General features: G+C 37.1%; 1 protein-coding gene across 2 annotated transcripts in view; it reads right to left on the minus strand.

Moving 5' to 3' along the window:
- NKAIN3 (sodium/potassium transporting ATPase interacting 3) overlaps positions 1 to 16,920 on the minus strand; it is a 561,579-nt gene that overhangs the window by 240,004 nt on the left and 304,655 nt on the right. For both annotated transcript variants that reach the window (XM_055127538.1, XM_055127539.1), the window contains exons 2-3: positions 15,915 to 16,052; positions 9,897 to 9,977 (exon numbers count right to left, since the gene is read on the minus strand). In XM_055127538.1, the coding sequence (XP_054983513.1) occupies positions 9,897 to 9,977; positions 15,915 to 16,052 (219 nt within the window). The remainder of the gene's footprint in view (positions 1 to 9,896; positions 9,978 to 15,914; positions 16,053 to 16,920) is intronic.

The following is a 16,920-nucleotide window of genomic DNA, read 5'->3' on the forward strand; positions in this document are numbered from 1 at the left end:
CCCATATAGTAACCCCACCACCACCCCGAGCACCACCAGGAGTAATTCCTAAGTGCAAAGCCAGGAGTACCCCTGAGCATTGCCGAGTGTGACCCAAAAAGCAAAAAATAAATTTAAAAAAATCTATAGAAAAATGAACATTTTATTTTTTGGAAAATACTATGCCTTTGGCACATTTATATTAGTGTTCTTTCTTGGCTTTCACTCCTGACAAAGTGTTTGGATGCTGCTGTCATGTTTAGTAAAGTCCCTAAAGCTACTTGAGGGAAAATAGAGTCTAACCGCAATCTAATAATAAACTACCTTTCTGTGTGGTACTCACAACAAATGACTACATAACAGTTTCAGTGATTCAATGAAAAGTAAAGTTGAGAGTTTCTAAAGGTAAAGAAATAAATCACTGCATTCTGGTCCATACGGTGCTTTTGGGTGTAAAGCTATCAGGATATAGCAGTTAGAAATTCAGTTTCTGATAAATTCATCAAAACCATGAAATCCACAGATCTATCTGAGAGCTGTGCCATTATTCAACATAATGTCTTAAAAAAGCTTATTTGTATAGATATTTATTTTATTGATGGGGGCAGTGTTTGCACAACACCCAGCAGTGCTATGGGCTACTCCTAGCCCTGTGCTCAGGAGTGAGCCCTGTTAGTGACTAGGGGAAAATAAATTGTGCCAGGGATTGAAAAGAAAGTTGATCAGCTTCCTGTATACCTCTCTGACCCTTTATTTATTTATTTATAAATATTAAAAGAAAATAATCTTTGATAAAGTTCAGAATTATGACCCAGTACTTAACTCTATTAGTCCACTTTTGGGGGTGTTTTTTGACACATTTCTAGCATTTTATAACAAAGCTGTTAGTATATGATTAAAAATTTACGACAGTAATTTATCAAATGGCCATCTTTTCTTTCCTCTGTGAAACGATATAAAACAAAAGATTAAATTAATAGGAGTTCCATCTATTTAAAAAAAGTTTATAGACCTGCCAGAAAGGAGACAGTTGAAACAAAAGAGAAAAAATTATCTTAGTTTTCAGGTTGATCTTATTGCTAACAATAACATACAGAGAAAGTCTCATTATGTTTCTCTTCTGGCATGATAAATTTAAAAAAATATATAGTTACTGCAGGCATATGTCATTCAAATATGGAAATTACAACTTCAGCTCTGGCCAACTTTAGTTTGCTAGGAATAGTAGTCCATGGAGGGAAAAATGAAGAAGTTAACATTGAGAACAAAAGTTTTATTTTTTGGTAGATTTCTAGAAGTGATCAATCACTGGCATACTTTAGGGTGTTGAAATTACATGGTGTTCTTTTTAATTGATATTATTCCTACAAAAATGTCTTTCTTCAGAAGACCTTATAGCTTCAAATTGTCTCTAGGAGTTAAGAATACTTTCTTTAATTTTTAAAAACAAATTCAAATAGGAACAAATAATTGTTACTGACTTAATAGCAATATGAAAAAGAAGTGAAAGGAGATCACACTAATAAAAAGGGGATTTTCCTTTGATCAGCTTCTTATGAAGAACTGCAAATGAAACTCCTGGCACAGGATGAAAATGATTATACCCCCAGAGGGTAAAGGACTCAAGAATTGTGTGCACAATGATTTCTTCTCTAAGAAACAAGCCCATCTCCACCCTGGACAAGGCATTACAGCACCAGAGTAATGCAAAGGTGCTTTTCATTTCTCTGACAATTCTCATTTGCATACAAACGTTTAATCTCAGCAGGAAATGTACATTCAAGGGTCTCCTAGACATTCTCAGGGAAGAGCGGTTCTTCACTAAACTTTATATCCTCATTCCAAACTCCAGTTGTCAGTTAACAGCTTTCAAGATGACATCCTAAATCAAGAAAATGTCACACGTATACAGTAACTGGCCTAATCTTTTCTGTAAATTGCTGCCTGTGGTTTTCAAAAACATAGTAAATTGCTGTCAATTGACAATGTGTCTCCCTGCATGGTTAACTTCACTTCTAGACAGTTAACAAATCAGTCTTAAATTATTCATCAGATCACCCAATGTCTAGGCTCTTCTGGCAGTCATTGATTTTAGGGACCAATAGCCTACCTGTCTTTTATGTAGATGTAAAGTTCATTCCTTGCTCTCAGCATGTAAGATTAAGTGTATGTAGGAAATAATAACTACAGTGTTTGGCTCCGTGTCTCACTTAGTGTAAGCACAACTTACTCCACAGCATTGCCTCTGTTGTCCTCTGCCCCTCCGAAGAACAGAGCACAGACAAACACTTAAAATAGCCTAGCCTTCCTGACTCCTGGCACTTCAAATCCACAGATGGAATGTTTTCCTTATTAAGACCATAATTATAGGACAAAAACAAAATGATGAATTAGATATCTACAAACTGAAATGTCAGATGGCTCATTTAAAAAGTGATTCTATCAAACTGTTGCTCTTGTTTAAATCAATGCTTAGGACAGTTCAACTAAACTTTTTATTGCAAAAATAAGTGTGGAGATACAGGGCTTGATCTAAGAAGAATTTCTTATCACTTTTTTTCTTTAAGAAATGTACATGAAAATTTTCAGAAAATAAATTTACCTACCAAGAAATTGTTTTTGAAACAGTGTTGGCTCTAAACTAAAAATTACAACTGCACACTGGGACATTGAGAAAATGGGCACTTTTGTAGCAGATATGGTGGTAAAAAATGTAAGCATGAAACATTAACATTTTATGTGTCATTCTAGCTAAATAAAAATGGAAAAGAAACATCAAGAAATTAAGTCTGTACTTGAGGAATATATTTGTCCTGATATTTGACTAAGAGCTAATTCAGTTTAGACACAGGGCCGAAGAGTCTTGAGAAATACAGATCTTATACGTAAGGCAGTGCTTAGGGCTTACTCTTCCCTCTGTGATCAGGGTTACTTCTGGTAGTGCTCATGAGATAATGTGTGGTGTCAGATTAAACTTTTGCTTTTAGAACAAAGGCTGTAAAAGGGCTTGAATTTGACAAAAATTTATAAAAATATAATTACTGTAAAAAACCAAACTAGAGGGCAATACTTCTCTCTCCATACAAAGGACAGTGAGGAGGAGACTGTTTACTTTGTTTTGGTTTGGGGGCCACACCTGACTCTATTCAGATCTTACTTCAGGTTCTGCACTCAGGGAATAACTCTTGGCAGGGCTTGGACTATGTGGAGTGCCGTAGAACAAAGACAGATTGGCTTCTTGCAAGGCAAACACCCTACCCATTGTACTATTGTTCTGGGCAAGATACTGTTTTTGGAAGAAAAATTTGCTTAAACACATGGCAGAAGAATGGGCGTAGTTAAAATTTTTGCATTAAAAAGTATGTTAGAGACTTTGATTCCAGAGATGTAACACATTTGGGCATCCAGCGCAGCATCCGATAGCGATGCACTGGGACACCGAACTGGGCTACAACTCTGTGCTGCCGGGGGTGGATTTTTTTCCTCCACACCCTGTCTTCCTGCACGGAAAGCAGCGGCCTGGCGGCACCCACGTGGCAGGCGCCATCTTCTGTGACTCCAAACCCACAGGTATTCGGTTTTTACTTTTGGGGCTCCCAGGAACTCATGGGAAGGGGGCGTAACTGGCACGCCCTCGGCCCAGATAAATCCGGAGCCGCTGAGCGCGAATCGGACCCTCTGCGCCTAAAGATTTTGAATTCAGAGACTTCTTACAGCAATGCACTGGGACTGTGAGCTGGGCTATGTAATTTCTGGCAGAATTTTCCCTGGACTTTATACAGAAATCCAAAACCGCATTTATAATTGTCAGCAATGTGAAACGGTTCCATTTGAACAGGTCTGACTTGGGGGGGAATCTCCAAATAATAACAGTAAGTTTCTGTTGAAATATTGAAGGTTTTTAATGTAGCAGCCACCTCTGGACTGTGAACTAAGCAAAAGCCCCACGCTGGCCGACGCGGCGTGGCATACGCCATACTATGAGGCGAGGAAGGGGGATGAGGGGGAAAAAGAAAAAAAAAAAGGGAAAAGGAAAAAGGAAAAAAAAAGAGAGAGAGAGAGAGAGAGTTATGTACTTATAGCAGTGGGTCTACATATCTCTTCATTTCCAGCAATGAAAAACTAATTATCAAATGTAGTAGGTCTGTCTCTCTTGGTTGGAAACTCCAACAACTATAGTGAGTTTTGTGTTGAATTATGGAATGTAATCAAGGTAAAGAAAAAATGAAGTGAAATTCATTAGTTATACAGTAGGGGGTAGGGGGTGGGGCGGGGGGTATACTGGGGTTTCTGGTGGTGGAATATGGGCACTGGTGAAGGGATGGGTGTTTGAATATTGTATAACTGACATATAAACCTGAGAACTTTGTAACTTTCCACATGGTGATTTAATAAAAAGTTTTTTAAAAAATAAAAAGTATGTTAGGGTATATGCGCTGGCCCAGAAAAATTTTCAAGAATGTAACTGCATCACTTTAGAAAGGGATTGTGTAGAAACCAAACATAAAATGACATATTTGCAAATCCTTGGGTCTCATTTAAATGTAACATTTAGATGTTAATTATACTTAAATTATTAAGGACAAAAATATTTAAATTATTAAGGACAATGGTTAATGTACTTAACTGTTGTATTAAGTACATAGTAATATATTAGTTCAAAATCTGAACTAGTTTGCTGTTAAAGTAAAATATAGAAAAATGAATGTAGTTTTTCATTGTATGTCTCTGGTAGAGATGTGTCTTTTACTTTATGAAGCAGGATAAATTGGAAAAGATTTTAGAAGTTACAACAGTAAACACAGTCCTACTGATTTCTAGGATGCTATTTCTGTTATCTTTTACTCATATGTCATTCCCAAATAAGAATTTATTTTTGGTCACACCCAGCCGTACTCAGAGCTTATTCCTGGCTCTATGATCCAGGATAACTCCTGGTTGTGCGTGGGGGGACCATGTGGGGTGCCAGGGATCAAACCCTGGTCAGCCACATGTAAATCAAGTCTCCTATCAGCTGAACTATCTTTCAAGCACCATCAAATAAAAAATATCTTGTAGTCCAGATTTATACCTCTGTAAATACTACATTTCAAGATTCTTTTTGAAAAGTATCCAGATAGGAAGAATTCCTTAAGAGGAAAAAACAGTTTTTTAAGTTTAAAACTTATTAGTAGACACACCATGTTGCATTTGTTTACACAAAAATGAACATGCCACATATTCCTGAATTCATTTGTAACCTGTTTTTAGAAAAATAATTCCTTGAGGTACAAAATACTTGGACTGGAATGATAGCACAGTGGTAAGTCATTCGCCTTGCATGCGGCCAACCCGTGTTCCATTCTTCTGCCCCTCTCGGAGAGCCCGGCAAGTTACCAAGAGAGTATCTCGCCCACAAGGCAGAGACTGCCAAGCTACCTGTGGTGTAATCGATATGCCAAAAATAGTAACAATAAGTCTCACTATGAGAGATGTTACGGGTGCCCGCTCAAGCAAATCACTGAGCAACGGGATAAAAGTGATAGTGACAGTGACAAAAAACTTGAGAATCTTTACAAAAACTATGGATGGACTTTAAGCCACTAAGATAACTGGAGACTTCTCTTTCTAATGCAATTATTCCTATGGAGAACTTAAGTTCTCTATAAGTTTCCCACTTGAATGCATCTGCCCAAGGCCTAAGTGAATGCAAGAATCTTGCCTTCAGGGAAAATAAGTCTTGATCAAGAAAAGAGCTTTTCGGGGCTGGAGCAATAGCACAGCGGGTAGGGCGTTTGCCTTGCACGCGGCCGACCCGGGTTCGATTCCCAGCATCCCATATGGTCCCCTGAGCACCGCCAGGAGTGATTCCTGAGTGCAGAGCCAGGAGTAACCCCTGTGCATTGACAGGTGTGACCCAAAAAGCAAAAAAAAAAAAAAAAAAAAGAGCTTTTCTCAGCAAGGAAAGAAACAATTCAGGCTAGTTGATAAGAATGAGTCTTGAAAAAGAATAATCTCATTGATCCCTGTTGGATGCTCAGATGAAATAGTCAAGAAAAGTCACACCAGGGATGAAGGCCTTCATGTAAAAGGGTGACTGACTCTTGAAGTTGAAAGAGAACAAGACCATGCTTTCATTATTGCTATACGGGGACATGGTTTAACTTTTGTTTACGACTTGAAATACACACAAATCATAGCTCACTATGGAAAGTAAGTGCTTTTTCAAACCATAATAGAGAAACACATGAAATAGGCTTTTCTTTTGGGTAAAGGCAATGTATATTTCCTGTGGAGTTGGCATAAGGGATACTCATCTCTCTCTCCCTCCCACTTTCTGTACGTAAGTTTTTAGGAAGCCCCTGAAAAAAGTTAATGAAAAAATAAATCAACATGGAATTTCTTTGCACTCACTGGTCATTTCTAAATAACAGTAACATATAGTCATATGATATAAAACATATTCTATGAAAATGTGACACACTGAAAATTCTCTAGGATCCCTTATGTGTAAATTCTACATATTTTTCAGGATCTAGTTCAACAGAATGTTACTTTAAAGTTTTTGTAATTAGCGGTAGTCAAATCAACATCATCCGAATCAGCTTAATTTATTTGAAATGTTAAAAAAGGAAATATGTATATTCAACAAACTTGCTTTTCAGTATTTTTAAATATGTCAAATGAGTTGGATTTTCATATTTGCATTCTGAATGTATTTCTAGGGAAGAGAAAGGAACTCAAGTCTTACAATTTCCTAAGAAGCAGCAATAACTTATTAATTGTGCCCTTGATGATCTTAAACTGGCGTAAAAGACAACCTTAGAGACTTCTAAAGAGGCATAAAGATTTCCTTGGGGGAGTAGTAGCGAAAGAGGGAGGAGAATACAGATGCAAAAGTATTTCCAACAAGCTATTTACATGTTGAAGGAAAGGAATTTAATTAAGAGTGTTAAAGCCATAGAGTTAATCTGTAGATCTTAGGTTCTGTCCTAAGGGACTGTTACATATTTTTTAGTAATCCACTTTTATAACTCTTGCATAGTAATAAATATATGTCCCAGAGGTTTGTAGAATGAGGATTGTAATGTCTACGAATTTATTCAATGATAATAGAGATGATAATGTCATTGACAACTAGGAGTATCACTATTTTCTGAAAACTTATAGTATAACAAATGTTTTCTAAGCTATAAGTATCTTACTTAATTCTTTAAACAACCTGATACAACTAGTTCTATTACTTTCTTCATTGTGTAGTCACTGGGTTTTCAATAAACTATAAAATTTGTGCTTTTATTTTGTTTTGGTTTCACAACCACAGTTACCAAAAATTTTACCATACCTGTACACATTCCATAAAAGCAATATATTTCATTCCAGTTCTAGAACATCTGGGGGAGAATCAGAGCATTTGAGATCCCAGTGACAAATGAATGATGCACGTATTTGATGAAAAGCATAAGAGCAAAGGAAATATGTTGATGCTGAACTAAAGAATTCCCACAGTAGGCAAGACGTATGGCTGTTCTTGTACACGGTGTGCACATCATCTGGAAGGTTACTGAGGAAAGTAAGAGATGCCTTTCATGCAATAAGCTCTTGATCCATGGAAACTGTGGGGATCAATATGAAATAACCCCCTTTTTCCCAAGAAAATTTCATTATTTTAGAATAAACAACATGAACAAGAATAAGGATATAGAAAATCTTATAGATTAATCTATCTAAGCAATTATTTCCAAGAAATGCCTTCACAAACAGCAGAAGATGGAGAGTTCTAAAATATTACCATATAAATCATCACAAAAGAGCAAGGAACTGTTTATGAAATACTGTCCAGTGTGAAAGTTGACAGGGGTACTTGACTCATAAAGGATATCTAAGTCTGTCCTAGTTTTCAGAATTTATTTCCTACATATTGAAACTGAGGCTAAACGTAGTCTAGCCACAGAGATGTTGCCTGCCTTTGAAGCAGTAAATAGGAGAAACAAAATCTTTAGGATGTTCCTTCTGGTGTCATCTATCCATTTAAAGATCTAGAATACCTGGGTGACTGCTTAATGACATTTGAATACGTAATCAAATGAATAACTAGGCCTACTATAATCATTTTGCAAAATAATTTTCATCAACGAAATGAGTGAAAAATCCTGGGCATGCACTTAGAAAAGCAGTTACACAAAGCATCACAAAATAACCTGAAGAACAGAGGGAAATCAGACTTGCATGGAACAAATGATTGCTGTTATTACTATTTTTTTAATCCCTTCACAGAGTTGTTTTGAAGCTTACAATGTTAAACAATGCTAAACACATAACAGACATTGATTATTATCATTATTGACAAAGCTGAACCCTTTTTATATTTCACAAAGTCTCTGCTGGGTTAAATGATTGGCCTAGGGGTGCATGGTTAATAAGTGACAAAGACACAATTTGAACTAAAGACTTATGATTTGAAATTCAGTTATCTTCCAACAATCTATGATGAAAATGCCATAGGATAAATTCCTCTAGGCTTATTTATTCTAAATCAGTTTATATGGGAGAAAATGGAAAACAATTTTCTCCAGTTAAATAAAGAACATAGCTTAAAATGACTTCAAATGTGAGATTTAAAAATGCTACAAGCTGATATTCTAGCTTAGCTGATTATTCACAATTATCTTATTCATGATTTTATCCATTAAAAATTATAATCTGCATGCTACAAAAGATAACCGAATGCTGATTTATATACTTTTTTCTGTGCTGGAAATTAGTGATAAATGCAAGTAATAGCATTAATATTAAAGGTAGATGTTAGTGCATTTGCATAAAACTTGGAAATGTTATTTTTGGTTCCTGCATACATTTGCCAGTGTGAGAAAATGACAAAAAGTTCTAATAATTCAGTTGTTATGGTATAAAACAAAGATTAACCACTTCTGGGTGATCTGAAGAAAACTTTTTAGGGTAATTTGCTGCTTGACTGATTAAAAAATCAAATAATTATTTGTTACAAATGAACTTCATTGAAGCTGTACATTTCTGAAAGCATCTATGCTGGTCAAGGAGATTTTTCTAAAACTCAAACCACTGGTGTTAATGAGAACAATGACAACACTAAGAAAATATGATTACTAAGAAAACATGATGGTGCTACACAACAACAAATTTAGCACAAATATAATTGGGAATGAGAGATCATAAAAAAGATTTCTGGTAACTGTAATGTTGTAGTTTTTTGGTAACTATACTATTGTTTTGTAATTTCACAATTTTCACACACACACAACTTATACACATAAAAATCATGCTGGTTTAGAGAAAAAAATGTTTAAGAAACACAACTAGAAATCTGACCAAGATGGTCTTATAAGGTGGGGAGGTGGATTCTGGAGAAGAATAATGAAAACTGTGTAACAGAAACAATCTTTGTATCATGTTGTGTTAAGACAACTCTTCTCTCTAACCAGGATTCAGATAAAGAATCACCGTACCAGTATAAGCATAGGCTCTATATACACACAGAAGGATTTCTTGTCAAATCTTTATTTCACAGTTAATGTTCAAGCGAAGAAAACATCTCGCTATTCATATTTGTTATATTCAAACTAAGCTCCTCGCTTCTTTTCCACTTTGCATACATTAAACTCAAACAATTCTCATGGAACATATAGTGCTGAGGGATTGTGGCACCAGGGCTATTCAAAGTGCACATGAGGAGATGCCTGAAGCTGAGTTTCACCATAGTTTTAAAAAATTAACCATGAGACCATCCTTTGGAAGCTGCTTTAAATTAACACACTCCCGGTTTCACTTTTGCCTAAATGGTACTCAAACTAATTTTTCAGTATTCCATTTTTAAGTGTTCTTTAGATTAATATATATATACATATAATTTTAGTAGTAATTGTTATTTATCATTGTATTTTCTTTTAAAGTGCACTTACCTTAGAAAGTCCACCTACTTCCAGATAAAAGCAGATAATGAACACATTCCAGGTGACCCAGAGGGCAGTCCATACAGTATACTAGAGAGAAAGGGGAAGGGGGAAGAAAAAGAATAAAAATGTGCAGATGAAAGGCATGAATACTAAATAAATCAATAACAAAATGTCAATAATTTAAAGCCTTCTAGGAAGGAACAAAACACTCAGAAAAAGTTCTCCATATGGGGTTCCTTAAGATCTTTAGTAATTAAAAAGCCAATAATTTCTACTGCTATCAGTAGATGCCAATAAAACTAACTTTATTTTTAAAGTGCTTTCCTAGTTTATGGACACAAGTAAAAGTCATGTTATCACCTGATTTCTTTTTCCTGACCATTCGGTTTTCCAGAGAAAATAATCATGCACGTTTTCTGTGTGGTATATATGCATATATGTTTATACATATGAATGTGTCTGTCTATTGTCTATCCCTTATTTTTAATGTAAAATTGTCAAGTGTACAGAAGTTGTCACAAACCTTCCCTTCAATATCCCTGAATGAAGTCATGTGTAAAAATGGATGTCTAGAATAATATTAACAAACATTCATTCATTGGAGTACTTTATTGAATGAGTGTGCACCTGTAGAATAATTATATGTATAATGTTATCATAAAATGTTTTAGCTAGATAAATTAATAAGAAACATTAGTAATAAGCAAATCAGCACAGATTCTATAATGATAAAATTTCTTCCAATCACATTCAGCAATGTCTAATCATGCTAAAATTACTCATTAATTATTTTATTAATTTGTTATGCATTAGGAAATGTTTTGAATTGCTTTCCCCAGATACAGGCAGTTTCAGGAAGGGAGGGCGGGAGGGTATACATATTTATATATGGGATATATATATATACATATATATGTCTATATGTATCACTGTATCATTGTCACTGTCTTCCCATTGCTCATCGGTTTACTGGAGTGGCCACCAGTAACGAAACCATTGTGAGACTTGCTATTACTGTTTTTGGCATATCGAATACACCATGGGTAGCTTGCCAGGCTCTACCATGCGGGCGGGATAATCTTGGTAGCTTGCTGAGCTCTCCAAGAGAGGCGGAGGAATCGAACCTGGATCCCCCATGTGCAAGGCAAACTCCATACTGGCTGTGCTATTGCTCCAGCCCAATGTCTATAAGCATATATATAAAAATTATGTTTCACTTAATTTTTTTAATTTACTTTTTTAAATTTCTTCTTTTTTTTCAGAGATTAGCGTTCTGACTCTCTTCTATGACTGGCTCAACACGAAGGATCCCAATCGTGCAAGAAAGAAGCATGTAAGACACACAGAAGGAGCAGGCGAGAGTGGGGCCTGTGAGGCCCTGCACTAGCTGTGGTGCCAAACCCATCAGGGGATCCACCAAGGGGGGGCACCTCACCAAGCCTCCAAACAGAACAGAACTAAAAAAAAAAATCAAAGATTTTCACAGATGAAGAAGTTCACATTCATTCGTTTCATTGAGCATGCAGAGAGCAGAGAGACCAGACTCAGTCAGCAGGGCTGCGGCCCCTGATTTGCTGCCAGCAGAGTGCTCAAGTACTCCCTGGGACTCTACGGAGGCAGGGTGGCTGCTGGACAGATGGAGGAGGAAAAGGAGGGAGCCCCTGCGCGAAGGAGAGGGGGGGAGAGAGAGAGAGAGAGAGAGAGAGAGAGAGAGAGAGAGAGAGAGAGAGAGAGAGAGAGAGAGAGAGAGAGAGAGAGAGAGAGAGAGAGAGAGAGAGAGAGAGAGGAGAGAGAGAGAGAGAGAGAGAGAGAGAGAGAGAGAGAGAGAGGAGAGAGACAGCGGGAGAGAGACAGAGACAGAGACAGAGAGACAGAGATAGAGAGAGGAAAGTTCTTGCCATAGAGACAAGCTGGCAGGAGAGAAACTGGGGACACTGGTGGTGGGAAATGTCCACCAGTGGAGGCATAGCTGTTGGAACACTGTACGACTGAAACCCGACCATGCACAGATTTGTAACTGTGCATCTCACAGTGATTCAATTAAAAAAAGATAAAAGATTATATAAATGCACTTAAGGTATTTTTTTAAGTTGTGAAATATAACATATTGATTTTTGTGTTCTAATAGCAAATATGCAAATGGTAAGTTCTACCATGTCCACAGTGATGGGATCTGATGGGAGAATTAGTACTCTGGTGACTTGAGTGGATTTTTTTAATATTCTTTGTAAAGGGATCTCCTTAATTACTGTGGCAGGGTGCTAAGGGCATTCCACTTCATAGAAAAATATCTTGAGGAGTAAGTTAGATAATGGTAAGTACAGATAGGGCAAAATATACTTCTTTTATTTTTTTCTTTTGAAGTATCATGCTTTAAGTTACTGTTAATGATAGGATCTCATGTCAAAACATTCCGACAACACACCCTCAACTTGTGTCTGCTTCCCTCACTTCCCTCCGATCATTCCCTCAAGGTTGACTCCCATCCGTCCCTACTCTCAATCCTTGGCAAACCCAGTTCTGTAGACCAGTTCTCAGTTGCCTTTTAGGAAATTCCTTGAATTAAGATTAAGATAGTAAGGCAGAAATGCTGGTTTCTCTTATTGAACTCAGATATTCTGAAATAATGAATTACTGTCTAGACTGTCCTATAAAATCATTCAATCAATAACCTTTCATTCATTCTTTACTCAACCGAGTTTTAAGCACTTTCAAGATCTGTACATACCAGGATTGACCTAGACTACAGCAGTGCTCCTCTTTCAGAGAACACTAAATAACAGAGCTGGCCAAGAAGCGAGGACGGCAACTCTGCAAGGTGGCAAGATAGACACCAGGATCTAAGGGAATAGAGGGGGAAAGGAATAAGGTGTGTAGGGTGGTCAGCTAAGGCTCATGGGAGCTTCACACTCAGTTGAGGACCACGAAGAGTCTTCCAAGTGCGTAAGACAGACAGCATGTTCCAGCAGAAGTTGAGTGACAGAGCATGCAGTCTCTGGGAACTGCAAATCATCTAGCAAGACTGCCGGCTGGTATGAGATCACAAAGAAAGGAGGGTAGAAGGCAAAGAAGGTAGGAGGAGAAGGACGATTTATATAAGCTCAGTTTCTACTCTACAGACTTTAAGGCTTCTCTGTAGATATTGGAGAGCTTGTTCTTTGGCCTCACCCATTTTCATAGGGTGATTCATATTTTAAGTTCAATCATGATAAAGCCCAGTGTGGCGAGAAACTCCAGCAACTCAGCATCTGTGCTTCTATCCTCCAAAGTGTCTATTAGGTAGAAATGGACTAAATTTGATTGGCATTATTGGCTGTGCCTTTAGTCAATACAAGAAGCCAGTACTAAGAATATCACAGGTGATTTGGAGGGAAAAATATCCCATAATCAAAAACTTTTCTCCCGACTTAGTGAGAAGTCAGTATGGATTTCTGACATAGGTCTCGTTACATGATTATTGGAAAGCTGGGGCTTTCTGAGGCATGTCTATACAACTGTGACACACTGTGTGATGAGAAAATACCAATGTCTATTTATTTCAAAATGATAAATGCTATTATTGGTTTGAAGACCACACCGGGAGGTGCTCAGGGCTTACTCCTGGCTCAATGCTCGGCGAGCACTCCTGGAAATAATGGATGGACCATCTGCAGTATGAGAGACTGAACCGGAATCAACTCCACATAAGGCAAGCATTTTACCCTTGTTTTCAAAAGCACCTATAGTTCATTGCTGCCTAGACATCTGAGAGCATGGGAATTCTGTTCCCAGAGTCTGAAATAAAGACATGACATTGGAGTTTCCACTGAAATTTTCTGCTTTGTTTTTGCCTCGGGGCATCTTTTAGAGTAATTACTTAGATTTGAATCCACCAAAAGTTGGGGACATCTTTCCTAACCACTTAACTACTAGCCCTGTTCTCCATCTTCTGTTGTGCTCTAGGGTAGGGGAAGCCCTTCCTCAGGTTTGGTGCATGGTCCGTTTCTGAAATCCAGGACTTCATACCAGTTGTATGAGTGTCTTAAAATTGTACCTTTTGTCAAAATACACGTAGTTTTCTCACTTTTTCTAAAGTAGGATCTAGGATGCTGTCATCTGTGATCAGGTAGGCAGTGGTGTGAGAAAGTTAAAATAGTTTAATTTCCCTTCCCAATGATTATGTTATGCAGACTTCTCACTTCATGATGCTTCTGGCATTTCTTTCCAATAGACAATTCATACTTTTATTATCATAAGAGGAACTCTAGAGCCCCATACTATTCCATGATCTACTCAGAAATGTAGGTCTGGATCATTTTCAATATAAAAAAAGACAGCAATGATAGCATCATAACAACTGATGACAGTGATGGAAGTAGAGCACTGATTCTGATACAGCTACTCTGTGAACCTAAAAATAGCAAAGGTGAGAAAATTCTGCCATGTATTATCTGGAATACCTGGACAAGGACAAGCCATACTTAATCTGTACAAATATCCTACATGTCTGTATCGGCATCCTTACTTTTATACACAAGATTAAACCCAATAACATATTTGGGTTGTTAGTTCATTGCTTTGTCTCTCCTTTCTTGGAGAGGGTCTTAAGTAAGATAGCAAATGAAATAATAGAGATTTGGTTTGGTATCACTGTATCACTGTCATCCCGTTGCTCATCGAATTGCTCGAGTGGGCACCAGTAACGTCTTCATTGTGAGACTTGTTGTTACTGTTTTTGGCATATTGAATACACCACGGGTAGCTTGCCAGGCTCTGCTGTTTGGGCGAGATACTCTCGGTAGCTTGCTGGGCTCTCTGAGAGGGGTGGAGGAATCGAACCCGGGTCAGCCATGTGCAAGGCAAACGCCCTACCCACTGTGCTATCATTGCTCCAGCCCATGGTTTGGCATACTATGAAAAAAGAAAATGAAAATGAGCCAAAACATGGATTGTTTATCTTGTAGATATTTTTCTTCGAAGATTCTGAAAGGTCTATTTGTCTCTATACACACAAGGAAGATGGAAGGGAGAGATACAAAGAAAATGATATGGGAGATAACTGTGAGGCTTGTCTTCTCATTAGAGGACTCTCTAAATAGTAATGGAACTAAATTATTGAAGGGATGAGTATTTATCGATTTCCCCATTACATTCCATGTTTTCCAAGAAATCATTGTTTTCTTGGGCAGATATACATGCAAAAAAAGGTCATAAATAAGGTACAGACATAGGATCAAGGTGAAAAATGACAATTAAAATATATTCAAGGAAGTGTGCATGCAGTGGACTGGGGACATATTGCTAGAGTGGGGTACAAACAGCAAGTGGAAGTGGCAGAGGTGAGAAGATGAAGAGTAAGGAGTAGAAGGTGGGGAACAAAGAAGCGCACACACGTTCCATGCTCCCATTTTCCTGAAGCTGGTTCATTTATGTGTTCTCCCAACTTCATTGATGGTCATTTCATCACCTTTTGAGACTCTTGTGCCTTTCTACTGCTAACAGCAAAAGTCCCTGGAGAGTAAGAATTCTGTAATTTATGCTATTTTCTCATATTCAGCCCAGGAACAATATAGTAGGTCCTTAATGTTTAGTGAGAGAATGGGAATGCATTTGTAATGTTCTTGGACAATTAAAATTAAGCTATTCTTCATCAACTAGCAACCAGCTCTGTCCAGGTGGGTTTGCTCTTTAGGGTAGTGATAGATGTCAGTTAAGTGCATTTTATGTCTACTTATATGCAGTATGACTCAAAGACCTCGTGTACAATCCAAATCCATTTTAAATTTCCTCATGAAAGGTGAATTCAGATACCCTATGTGCCACACTAAATCTGATATTGATTGTCATGATAGTTTCATTTTGTTACAAACATTCAGTGTGTCATCTTTTATAGACAATCCAGATAACCCTCAACAGAATTCAATACATGACAATTAGTACAACAATTCTGCATTATATAAGAACTATAATTATTTTCAACTAGTATTTTTAAAAAGCAAATCTGCAGTATTTATATGAAGAGGGATAATATAAAAAAATACTTACCACTACAATATAACGAGGCCTGTACTGAATGGTTCCAAATAAACCCAATATGACAACTATTATATGCAGAAAATTTCCAAGAATAGGTGCCCACTGAAAGCCAAGGAAGTCAAAGATCTGCCTCTCCAAGGCCGAGAGCTGCAATAAAACAAAGAGACTCCATTAGCATTGAATCTAACATAATTATACATTTTAATCTTTATTTTACAGGTAGAGCAATCTGCACATTCACTTTCATCACACTGATGGACATCATAATCACTAGAATAACAGTACCTATTTCATACATAAATTTATATGAAATTTTATACTAGAATAATTGAGGATTATAACTAGAAGAATAAATAGATTTTAGATTTATTTGCAGAGGCTAGACATACAGCTTGGCATAATTTTCCATTTAAGTAAATCTAGGCAGATGTTTTATGATAGCTTATATTGTGATATTAATTCATCATTATTTTTAGTAACATATTTGGCTAAATAAAACAGAATTGAAACATTTAATGAGTTTCATAATGTTTAAACTCATACTTGTTTTTTTTTTTTCTTTTTGGGTCACACCTGGCAATGCACAGGGGTTACTCCTGGCTCTGCACTCAGGAATTACCCCTGGCGGCGCTCAGGGGACCATATGGGATGCTGGGAATCGAACCCGGGTCGGCCGCGTGCAAGGCAAACGCCCTACCCGCTGTGCTATCACTCCAGCCCCAAACTCATACTTGTTTTAATTGAATTACCATGAGATACAGTTACAAAGCTTTCACGACTGAAACAGATACATTTTTGGGAAAACACCGAACATTTTGTCCATCCCCACATTTCTATATAAAGTGTAGATTTTAAAATCTTCTGTTTGATTTATTGCCTTACATTAGGCTGTCATTAATGATAACAAATGCCCAGCTCTTTCACATAAAGTTTACATATTCATTTGCTCTGGAATTAGGGATTAAGTAGCGTTAAGTATCCCCTTTTAATCCTATTTTATTGAGCTCACATACCT

Source organism: Sorex araneus, chromosome 2 (genome assembly GCF_027595985.1).
Source record: "Sorex araneus isolate mSorAra2 chromosome 2, mSorAra2.pri, whole genome shotgun sequence".
Taxonomy (NCBI): domain Eukaryota; kingdom Metazoa; phylum Chordata; class Mammalia; order Eulipotyphla; family Soricidae; genus Sorex; species Sorex araneus.